The sequence below is a fragment of the Drosophila pseudoobscura genome, chromosome 4 (assembly GCF_009870125.1).
Source record: "Drosophila pseudoobscura strain MV-25-SWS-2005 chromosome 4, UCI_Dpse_MV25, whole genome shotgun sequence".
NCBI classification, from domain to species: domain Eukaryota; kingdom Metazoa; phylum Arthropoda; class Insecta; order Diptera; family Drosophilidae; genus Drosophila; species Drosophila pseudoobscura.
In genome coordinates, this window is record NC_046681.1 from 7,446,204 (window position 1) to 7,458,256 (window position 12,053).

The 12,053-nt window shown below is 43.1% G+C and overlaps 1 protein-coding gene across 3 annotated transcripts; it reads right to left on the reverse strand.

The window, feature by feature from the left end:
* Positions 1-118: 118 nt before the first annotated feature.
* On the reverse strand, positions 119-10,901 carry LOC4816302 (ATP-binding cassette sub-family G member 1). 3 transcript variants are annotated; one of them, XM_015181139.2, is made up of 11 exons: positions 10,529-10,901; positions 3,611-3,834; positions 2,490-2,779; positions 2,283-2,428; positions 1,917-2,155; positions 1,554-1,849; positions 1,325-1,493; positions 1,166-1,266; positions 946-1,101; positions 666-874; positions 119-603 (listed from the first exon to the last, which is right to left on the reverse strand). In XM_015181139.2, the coding sequence occupies exons 2-11, from the start codon at positions 3,699-3,701 to the stop codon at positions 465-467; spliced, it is 1,836 nt and encodes a 611-aa protein (XP_015036625.2). In that variant the 5' UTR covers positions 3,702-3,834; positions 10,529-10,901; the 3' UTR covers positions 119-464. The 3 variants fall into 3 exon arrangements, with proteins under 3 accessions (XP_015036625.2, XP_015036626.2, XP_001355992.3); XM_015181140.2 differs by lacking the exon at positions 10,529-10,901 and adding an exon at positions 4,235-4,412; XM_001355956.4 differs by lacking the exon at positions 10,529-10,901 and adding an exon at positions 4,041-4,055.
* Between the last annotated feature and the right edge of the window lie 1,152 nt (positions 10,902-12,053).

Consider the following 12,053-nt stretch of genomic DNA (forward strand, 5'->3'; position numbering starts at 1 on the left):
GTTGTATGTATTGTGTTTTTTTATCATAGGCCCGCATATTGAACCAATCTACCCATTGTAGAATAAATAGATTTTTCGTTTCCTATTTAAATAAGTGAACTTTGGGAGAGGAGAGGAATCGTTTTCGTACAATATATTTCGTTTGTTCACACAGGTCTCGCTTAAATCTAGGTTAACTAGACAGATAATTACATTTACATAAAGATAGATGCATACATACAGATGTGGTTAAGCCATACATACATAAACAGTATAAAAACTATGCTTCGCTATGATTAGGGGGTTTGCAGCAACAGTTAGCATTAGCATTGCAATGGGTTCGTTGCATTTGTTAAAGTATCACACGCCGATATAAGAGAGTTGGTTGGGTTTACTTGCAACTAAGCGATAAGTAACGTAAAATCACATTCGATTCATATTCAGCCCAATACTACAAGCATACATTAATTCCTAGTTCAAATTCTTCAAATCCTTTTGATTTTGTGCTTCAGCGTGAAGTAGGCCAACACCTTGAACAGCGTTATTTGGCCAAGAATCATCATGATGTTGTAGCCAAAGTCGCCCTGCTCCATTCCAAACTGGCGCAGCACAGTCACGGCGTTTCTGAAGGGAGAAGATTACATTGAAATTTGATAAACATATAAATTTATGTTATTTGGACATACTTGAAGTGGCAGTAGAACTCCGTGGGTGGGCAGATCAACTGTTCCCGATGGTTGCCATAAAGGGAGATGACCATATTCTCCAAGGCATACCGTAGCGGCGACAGTGAAGCGACGATCCGCATCGCTGCCGGAATGTGGTTCAGCAGAATGAGGAATCCGGAGAACATCAGCATAAAGCACGTCGACACGGCACCCACGAAAGTTCCATTCTGGAAAACATTGAAACATCCCCATTAAAAAGAGTGACTCGTGCCTCTAAAGGTTCGATTGTCCAACTTACAACTGGATTCAGAACCGTGCCCAGGAATACGCCCAAGCCATCGGCGCAAATGGTAACCACCACGGCTGAGAGCAGATATTTAACAAATCGATCCATCTCAACGGGCTGTTCTGTCATGAGGTATCCTATCGTGATATATACCGTCGAAAAGATAATCTGAAAACATAAAATGTTCATAAATTGGCACAAAGAATGTATATTGTACTATCTGAAAACTTACATGAACTGGAGTGGAAGTGATAATGGTGGCCAGGTAATATGTTCGCAGTTTGTACCAGTTATTAAATGTTTCCTTCTTGATGATCTCTATCTCGGATGGATCTGGAGGGTTTTGCCGAATCGGTTAGCCGAATATTGATCGTACTTTGAGTCTACTTACATCTCAATATGCCCGGCATAATGGTGGTGTACCAGAGATAGACGCAGTGGATCATAATCATGCCCACATTTGAGATTTGCTTGGTGGCATTGCTGCCAGAGTCGCCGAAGAATAAGCCGATCAATACGGCGCAGATTATGTGCACCCCAAGTTTCAGATAGGTGAGAGTCTGGAGGTAATGAACATATAACTTATTGGCTCAAGAGTTCTCTTCGAAGCGTGAACTTACCCAATCCCTGAAGAACTGCAGATGGCAGCGTCCAATGAGCAGCCACAGCCGCATCCACTCCGCGGGCGGGTATGTGTGGCGCGTGAGCTCCTTGGAGGAGTCCATGCTCTGTATCTCGACCTTCTGCACATGCCCGGGCGACTGTGACTCATTGAACTTGGCCAGTTGTGACTCGCTGGGCGGCTCCGCAGTTTCGCCCTGCATCAGCTGCTGATCGTAGCGCCAACGGGTGTCCTTGGCGCTTTCCGCCAGATCTTCGGTGTGATCATCGTAGTCTCCATTGACGCATTCCAGCACTGGAATATGACAAAATGAATGAGTTGTGCTAATTGGTGAAAGGGGGAACTGGGACTGGCCACTCACGGAAGTCGGCGGGATTGTGGTAGGGCGGGCACTCCAGTCCTACGCTGCTCAGAAACATGACGGTGTTCTGGGGCGTGCCCTGGTAGGTGCATCGACCGGCGCTGAGCACGTAGATCAGGTTGAACAGATTGTAGATGTTCGTCGAAGGCTGGTGGATCGTGCACACAATGGTGCGCCCCTCGTTCGCCAGGCCTCGCAGCAGTTGGATCGTGTCGAAGGACGATGAACTATCCAGGCCTCTGTGGGATGGTTCAAGGTTGTGGAATGTCAGTCAGCAACTGGTTTAGCTCTCTGGTTTCTCTTCTCTTTTCGACCGCATCGCAGATGCTGCCTCTGGTCTGGTCCTCTCACTCGTTCGATACTTACGTTGTGGGCTCGTCTAAAAATAGAACAGCTGGATTGTCTATAAGCTCCAGGGCAATTGATAGACGCTTCTTCTGGCCGCCACTCAGATTGGAGCACTTTGTTTGCCTCGTTTTTGTCAGCTTCAGCGAGTTTAGCAAATAATCAATCTGCAAATCAACGGATGATTAGTCAATAGATCAACTCCCACTCGATGGTCGTTCCACTCACCAGTGTCCGCTTCTCCTTCATACTGACGCATTTGTTAGAGATTTTAAGTGTGGCCGCCATGAGCATCGTCTCCTCCACGGTGAAGTAGGGAAAGAAGTGATCATCCTGCATTATGTAGCCGCACAGCTTCCGGGCCTTGCCGATCTCTATCTTCCCACTGACGCCGGACTTTGTTAGGCCCGTCAGGATGTTCATTAGACTAGATTTTCCGGCCCCCGAGGGACCCATGATGGCTGTCAGCTCGCCAGATTTGAATGTACCTGTTATGCCCTTCAGTACAGACTTCTTTTCTGCAAATTCAAATGTAGACAGAAACGGAATGCTTATTAGTTCAGTATTTGCAGAAGAGGAATCAACATATACATAATTACATGAAAACTAAACTGAAGGGAAACCTGTCGTGATCTAGCTAAGCGGCAAAAAAGGTATTTAATCATTTCACTCATCTTACAAAGAGCAGGTCTTGAGAAGTTTGCCCCTGTAGGTTTTAAAACTCGGAATTCCACTGCCTATATTTCTTAGACTTGTTTCTTGACCCATCATTCATTCTCCGTTAGACCTTTGCACCTATAGACTTATAACCAAAATTTGCATACGTTCGTTTCCCCCATCTAGACCTTTGAACTTTTACTCCACAACACAGCTACGCATTCCGCGGTTAAACTTCTTTGAACTGCTGAACTTTGCGTAAGATCGTCGGACCCATTCTTACATATTTTATGTAAATGAATCTCGTTTAAACCGAGTAATATTCAGTTAAGTAAGTCAAGTAAGTTATGTGTTTCGAGGTCAGCAGGCTAGAAGTTACGAAAAGTGAACAAATAAAACCTAAAACACATGAAAATTCCATATAACGCGCAGTTATCATTAACTCAATTAAATGACACCATAGCTAAGCACATGATTATAATAAAGCAGGAATCCGACACAATCACCGAAGAGATCGCAGTGCGGCACTTATACTCGTAGTCTTGAATACGACACGCACGACTGGGAATAATAAAACAAAAGGCTCCACTTGACTCAGCACCTGCTGCGACACCTGTGGCTCCCAGGAGGGCAGGGCCTTCCGGCACAATGCGAATTCCAATTGTAGTGCGTTTTTGGAGGAGCATGCTTACCGTGCTGTCTGGGTACGTTGACCTGGTAGACGAGATCTTCGAATCGAATGTCGATGCCGTAGACGTTCTTCAACAATTTGCTGCTATCCATTTTGAATGTTTTACTTTATACCGCTTCCTGTTGACGAACGTTCCTTGTTGATTTGCTCAGATTATAGACTTGTTTTGTGCCAGTTTTGGCTCATCATTTGCTCGTATCAAACCCAGAGGAGAGTTTCAAATACCTGAGTGATATGGAAAGAAGATATTCATTAAGACTTTACGATGACGGTCTGCACTTAGTACACATGTGAGAGATTACAAAAATATCATTTCAAACAGGGGCTCGGTTTATGTTTGTATAAGCGCCTGGGGTCAGGAGCGTAATTTGTGTGTTTCAAGGCAAATAGTTAAATGTTTAATTGGAAGGGGGTATTAAAATTAAAATGACTTTAATCACAGCACTCCATGGGATTGCAAAAGTCACAATTAGACCGCGTCTTGAACCGAAGCGAACCGAACCGAACCGAGCCGAGATGAGCTTCTTGCACAAGAAATCGAGTTGCGAATGCAAAGCCCGAAACGGAACTGCGCGACGAAGCTGAAAGCAAAACAGAACTGCGTCACTAAACCGGCACTACATACTACTTCTCGCCTTCTCGTTTCACTAGAGTACTCTGCGTTCGCTTTTATTTTCATTCTATAGTAGATGTTCGAGCATTTCTTTTTAGTCACATCGCTTAATGGCCGGGTCCTGCTTTCAATTTGCAAATTAGCCCATGCGCTTGCGCCGACGCTCGCCCAAGCCGCCAACTGATGACTGCGGAAGAATCCGCAGGCGGCCGCTTGGTTCTGGCTAAGTAGACAAACGAGCGTCGGCGTCGCCGCGGCGTCGATAGCACACCACACACACACATACAATGAATTATATTGAGAAGCAACAACAGAAATCATACGCATTCGCATATCAAATACTCGTAAAATTTGGCAATGTACACCGCTTCGGAGTCAACAGTCGGAGCTGACCGACGGACCGACCGGCCGACCGACGAAGCGGCGTTCGAGTTCAAGTTTAAGTCACGCTAATTAATTGACGTCTCCGAAGGTGCTATTAAACGGAACGTTTTCTACCGATGGTAGTCCACAGAACTCTGTCCTGTCCCACCTTCATTCGGTATCGTCTTGAAACAAATATTAAAAAGAAACTGTTTTTTAGTGTACCCCCTGAAGCGCCAACAAGAACCGTCGGTAATAAACGTATTGTGCAACAGAGCCTTGCTGACTCTCTTTTGGGGCAGCCAATTAAATATTTCGAAAATAACAAAGAATTGATATCCAAATAATTATTAAATAAAAGCCATAAAGTGTGCGACCCATATGCGTTGACCAACAACAACCTTGACCATATCGAGGACAGCCAAGACAAAACACACATCAAAATAATGGATGAAAATGTTTTAAGAATATCATGATCGAGCGGAAAATACCTATCATTCGTCGCAATTCCGCTGTACATTTTCCATGGTTCAATATCTCCCCGATTTCTAAGTAATTTGAATTTTTCCCATAAAGTTTTAGAGATCTTCCATTAGTCATTTCTAGGGAAAACAGTTGCACAGGTGATGCTCAATTTCCTCAGTTGGTAACACATTTGTGGTTGAGTAGAATGTATTTATCTCGGATATTCTTGGGGAAATTTGTTGAATAAGTAACATAAATATTAGTATGCGTAGTACAATGTCAGCTACGAAAGAAAAACTCAGTCATCTCTAAACATTCACCCACTAATTAGTATTCTGCCATAAAACAATCTTTAAAATTACAGAACTAATAAATATTTCAGCGTGATTATCATTTGTATCGTCGATGTTGTATGTGTCTCAAAGTTAGTTCTTAGAATGATGGGATCGTTTTTTGCCTTCAAGCTGATTCGAATGTAAATCAAATCAGTAAGCAGGCAGATTCGCAGGGAAATTTTGTAATTTTTAGTATGCACGTAATGTTAGAATGAAATTTTGTATTCATCCATGGACCAGTAATTCCCTAGCCAGGCTGATTCATCAAACAGTCCCGCCCAATCAGCCTCCCTACACTTTCCAAGAGTACGCGAGGGGATAAAATCTACATACTCCAATAAACCTACAGAACAAAAAGTAGCAAAAGATTGAGAACAGACCGTGTGGCCGAAAAGGCGGTATCCGCTGGGGGGAAAATATTGCAAAATACAAATTGCAACATAGAAAAACAGCTGAAAACGGCAAAAAAAGAGAACGTTTCGGTGGTCACTGTATAGAACCAACGCAAACAAGAACCATTACAGTCAAAATTCACAAAGTCGAACCTCACTTGACCAAATATATTTGTTAAATAAAAGAACTTTCTATGTAAGAGTAAGAATATCTCTTAAGGATGTTGGTATTCTAGATTTGTCACAAGTTTTCCTTTAGATTCCCCGTTTGTAGCGGGCTCTGAAAGTTCTTTTAAAAGTCACTACTGAAGGAATAGATCACTCGAATTTTCAAATTCCGCTCAAACATATATCCGTAATGTCTTTGCAAAGGCAAGGTGATTTTTTGAGAGGATCCACTGTACTGCAGCTGCGTAAACAGCGCTCAACGGCGCTTAATGAGAGTCGGTCGCGGCCGTCACCATCGCGCTGCCATCGGCAGCAAAAAGCGAATCTGAATAGAGTGTCGAAGAGGAGTGCGGTGGAGGGGGGAGGGAGAGTGGATAGCTTCTGGCGGACAGAATGGGCAGAGCGGCAATGCATTTACTTCTCTTTTCTGTGTTTTTAATTCTCTCATTACACGTCGCTTGCGTAATGTACTCGTACATACAGTTAGTTCCTTCCCGAGACGGAGGCCGAGCCAGGCTCAGGTTCCCTACGCGACTGAATGGGCTTTAGAATTCGAGTAGGATTACGTGAATTAAGGTCTTAAGATTTTTGTATAGAAGTTGGCTGTACGACTATGCGACTATCCTACACTGGAGGAGTGGAATGATATAATACTATAAGGCATGGCCATAGACACAAGAGACATGAGAGAGCTGATCTAGGGGCCTCAAAACTCTCTCTGAAAGATCTATTCTGCAAACAACGAATAGTAGCTTCCATAATAAAAGCACACTTTCTGTGATTGAAAGGGTATTGGAAGAGGTGAATAAATATTTCACACACATTCTATATAGATCTATGACCGAGGTTATCATTATAACGATATGCTGCCGGCCATTGAGCGGCTTGTCAGAGTTCCCACAGCTATCTTTCGCCGCTTTGTAAATAATGTCAATTAAGTCTGCGGCTACCTTTACACAGAGAGCCAAAGAGCCAAAGACCCACAAAGCCTGACCTGCGGGTTCGACGATGAATTACAAATGCAACCGACTATCCAACAAACAGCAATAACAAATACCAAATACTCGTACCAGACAACAACAACAACAAAAACAACAACATTGTGAAGTGTTTTCGTATCTTGGGAAAGCAAGCACTTGTGCTCGGAACTCAGAACTCTGGAATGCCACTTGCTATCAATTAAAATAAATTGTAATAGCATTGCCTTTGACTTTTCCCCATCTGAATCGAGTCACTTCTCTTGACGAATCTTTCTGAGGTATACTTTTTGAACGAATTTTCGAATATTTGTACAAACATTTGTGCATGTACTTGTTGAGTTACGTCACAAGTTGTTCCCTTGAAGAAGCAGGTGCGCGCAGTGGCCCACTTTTCATCAGTATCAAGAATAAATATATTCCATTCTGTAGAACCTATGGGATCCACATATGTACGAGTATGTATGACACCATGGGGTAGAATGGTTCACGCTCAGAGTCTCAACACATAATTCGTTGCGATTTTGGTTCCACGAGGAATGGATGAGTAATGTACTAGTCTGTCTGATAATCCCAATACATACATATGTATGTACATTATAATTTAATTAAAAACAGAATACTCAACTGATAAGACACGCTCTCAACCGTACACGGGTAAGTAATGCAAAACTCGACAACCTGACTGATTTAATCTTTAGAGGAAATTACTGGAAATGTGTGTCATTAGGTAATGATAATCTAACACATTCAATTATGTTAATCACTGTCAAGGTTTCCCTACGTCGGAGGTTTTCTAGATCCAAATATGGACATACACGTGCGGTTTGGATCCTACAATAAACTTCTTGCAGTCCTTGAAGGAAAGTTGTTTTTAGAACCACATTTCAAAACTCATACGAGTATCTAACACAATAAACATACTACAGCTTGCGTTTTAGGAGGAGTAAACAAATTCCAGTCGTAGTCCGCTCTAATCTCAGTCTTGCATAAACAATACGAATCGTATAAACAAACTCGGTCTCGCACATGTTTATACATTTCTAGCAGGAGAAATGTATAGCTCGTCAATCACTTTATAGCCTAAGGGAATGGAATTGAACGTTTTACGAGCAGATAGGAAAAAGTTCCTGAACCCGATGCACGTGTACGCGATCAATTGTCTAATATTGTTGGGGCACTGCGACTGCAGTGGGCACTGGGGACTGCCACTGGGCACTGGGCACTGGGCACTGGACGCTGTAAAAAGACATAATTAATCGCATAGGTCTGATGCCATAGCCGTGCACAAATTTATCCATCAACCCCTTAGTGATTTAGCATCCAAGATTTGCATTCCATTAGCGGGTTGCATAACATAACCGTATATGTATGTGTATTAGCTCATTCATCCAACGGTCTTGACACGACGTTGGACGTTTGCATTAAGAAGACGCTAAGGCACTGCAATTATCACCTGTCAACGCGTCAGGAAGTGTCAGGTTCTCTCAGATTCTGTCAGCATAATATAATATCCGACTCTTATTTTCTTCAGTTTTCTTGAAAGCTTGCAAAATTGCCGAGAGTATGGGCAATGAACCCTTCACAATCTTGCTGCCGGCAGCAGAATACATGTAGTATGTTGATCGCAGGGGCAACACGTGCGGTTTGTTTCTGAAACTGTCAGGGTATTCGAGCTATCGGTCCCCACTGACGTTTTCCCCTACCTTGCTGCTTGTTGACGTACAATTAAGCTGAAATAACAAGTTCTTAGAATGGATTTACGAATCGCTTCCTGAACGTATGTAAAGGCGGAATGTGAACATAAGATAATTATGAAAGAGCAGTAGCACTGCCGGAATTCTCAAAATGAATTTCGGAATTCGGAATGGGCAATAAAATTCGTAGGAGTATGGCTATAGCAGTTTGCATAGTAACTGAAATATTCTAATATAATGTGTTTTCGCACTAGGCAATAAATTCTCTGACGAAAATAATTAATTTGTGGGAGGATTTGCTGATTTACGATGTAATGATAGCTAAGTCCAGAAATTTAGTGCGTCAGAAAAAGTTCTATAATCTGCAATCGCCATAGCCTAAGTACATCAATAAAAACTTTTCCACAGTTAATCCAGATCGAAAAAAATTTCACATTTGTCACCATACACAAAGGGAAGGCGTAAATAGACAAAGCGGGTCACACTCTGATAAGTCTTTTGAAAAAGAAAACTTTTATTTCCGAGACCAGATAGAACGGCGAATTTGTATGCAATTCTAGACAATTGCCAGTTTCTGAGTGACACTCATTCATGCTTTTATGGTCCACAAATAGAATTCTCCTATTGCCGAACTAAAGATATCAAAACGTGTGCCCCCCACCCCCCACTCCCCACTGCCCCTCGAACACAGTCACAGGCGCTCAGTCGCCGACGAGAGATATCATGATGGGTAAAGTGGAGGCAAGGTCGGACGGAATCAAATTATGTTTAGAGCTCGCTCGTGACTCGTGATTTGTGATCATCTATGTCACTGATTAGAATATTCGGAGCTCAAGGCCGAATGAACCGAAAACTGAGACGATAGCGTGTTCGTCTCATGTAAATTTTTGGGTTCTAATGCACTCCCATTCCCCCAGTGATTATAATGGGTCCGATAAGTCATTTGTATGCCCCAATAGATGATAAGGCGGGTCAGACTGGAGCTTTGGCCCAGCCGCACCCAGTGCTCCCGGACTGGCACTGGCACTGTCACTGGCTCCGTTTGTATTTGCCTTAGATTGGGCCGCGGAGGGTATTGCATTACAAATGGTTACTTTTGCACACCCACTTCGAGGGCCAAGTGGTCCGAGTTCTGGCCCCGTTCTGGCCATAAGAGTGACAATAACAGTGGTGGTCCCCGCTGGTGGGCGGTGATGGGTGATATCATCACAATTTGGCAAGGCATAATCGCTGACTAATAAAATGTAAATAAATACTCCAGTTTATTTGATCACGGCGCCAGGGAAAAGGCCACGAACACCATTCCGAATATGTGGCAAATATTTGCCCTCCGCGATAGTCAATCTCGGAGTACACAGGCCGTATGCGCAATGGGGGAAATTTCGTGTGTTCGCGGTGAGGTTTTCCATATATCCCATACAGATACTCGCAAGAGCATCATCCACCAAAATAATCTTCAACCGAACTTTGATCTATAAGACTCTGCCGAGAATAAATTGTGTTCTTCTGAATTTGTTAATGTACTCGTACCCCCACCACACCACACAATACAATACATGTCTGCGGCAGTGTGTGCGTGCTCTATTTTCTGTATGATTTCATTACAATAAACACAGACCAGACCCAGAAACTGGCCCCGAAAAACAGAGCAGAGCAGAGCCAGGGAACGTGCCAAAAAACACACAGAGGGAAAATAGAACACAACTGGAACACAAATTAAATCAAACTATATCAGAGTTCAGTTCGGTTCGGATCGGTTTGCATTTTGCATTTTGCATTCGGTGTCGAATTCTGTAATGGTTTCGATTCGATTGGTTTCTTGCTTCGATTGGATTCGATTCGAATCGCCTCGATTGCAATTGCGTTTGCGATTTGTGGTTAATTTGTTCCGCTTTTTCCGCTGACTCACACAACTTGCACTTGATCGTGAATAAAACCGAATTCAGCAATCTTTTATTTGAAGATTTTTCGTTTTGTTTTGTTTTGTTTTTAAGATTTCCACACTCCCAGAACACAGCCAACGGAACGCACAGTTGGCACTTAATTGTTTCCCACAAAAAAACTCAGATTTATTTATAATTTCTGGGAATATGCACAATTTTTGATTTGCAACACGCGCGTCTGTGAACCAAATTTATACATTTGTTTCTGATTTTATATACGGGGATTGTATATACATATGCTTGTGCTAGCATATATTGTGTATTTCTTTTGCTTGGACGTGGGGGAAAACGCTTCCGAATCGCTCGAATTGCGACGCGAGACTGAGGCGACTTTCAGACAGCGACTGGCTAAGTACAGCGCAGAGCGCTCGAATAGTTTATTTTTTGAAAAGCATTTGTGCCAGCCCCACCGTAGATATATCGCATTGGAGAGCGGCCGACCGACGACTACGGAACGGGAAACGGCCCCGACAAGCGACGCGACGCGACCGAGAACGACACCGAGACCGAGACCGGGCGACCGCTCGTAGGGCCCACTGTATCTAATTTTATTAATAAAATCAGTCTCCGAGAAGCCGAGAGGGTCTTCGAGCAGACAGATGTCTCCATTGTTTATGGTATACCAAATATGTAACTATTGTGGAAAATTATATTCGAGCAGCTCTCACTGCGGACATCGACATCCATCGACGCCGTTTTGCGGTTTTGCCTGGACGATTTCGATGTCCGCCTCAGAACGAGAGTTCCCGGAGCGTTTCGTACTGAGAACTTTGGCTGGAAGCTGTGCCCCAAAAGAACTTTCACTCTACAGCACATTTTCTCTGTTTAGATTTTGCTGTTTCGTAGTTCGCTGACTTGTGTTTTGATTTAAAATTGCCAGTCATCAGTGCACATCTATCTTAAAAGCGGACGCTATATCCGGCTGCTTCTTTGGACTGCGCCCTACCCAGGAGATGAATATTGAAATTGGAATCGGATCTGATCATATCGGGAATTCTGGTTTGTTGTTTTCCCGCAACACAATACTCAACACTCACAACCTTGCAAAGCTAAAGGTGATCAGAGGATTGTACCTGTGCGTATATTGTCGATGGGGTACCTGGAAAACCCTGAGGGCCTTATCACAATTCACACACAAATTAGTCAAAATATATGCGCTTATCTACATGCATATATAGATAACGTAGAAAATCCATTAAATTGATATAGTTTTCCCGACAGTTACTTAGGTGACAAACGTATTGCGACAGTAGAATCCCATTTTTATTATAATAAGCTCTGGCATGAGATTGCTAATCTCTATGCAAATATAGCTGGGTGGGTAAGGGTCAGTTCTCTGTCGAATCATGCACAGCTATAGCTTTATTTGTTTGATAACAGAAATAATGCCCGGCAGTGCCCATAGTGCGCTGAGGATCGTGTTTGCGCATCGAGAGGAAATCTTTCTAAATATTTGCATGGTAATTAGTTTTTAACTTCTGTTTTGTGGGG

Excerpts from the sequence above, each read along its gene's own strand:
- LOC4816302 (XM_015181139.2), bottom strand. The coding sequence starts at position 3,701 with ATGGATAGCAGCAAATTGTTGAAGAACGTCTACGGCATCGACATTCGA. Across the intron at positions 1,494-1,553 it reads TGCAGTTCTTCAGGGATTGG|ACTCTCACCTATCTGAAACT; the intron begins GTAAGTTCACGC and ends CATTACCTCCAG. Across the intron at positions 1,102-1,165 it reads TCACTTCCACTCCAGTTCAT|ATTATCTTTTCGACGGTATA; the intron begins GTAAGTTTTCAG and ends TTATGTTTTCAG.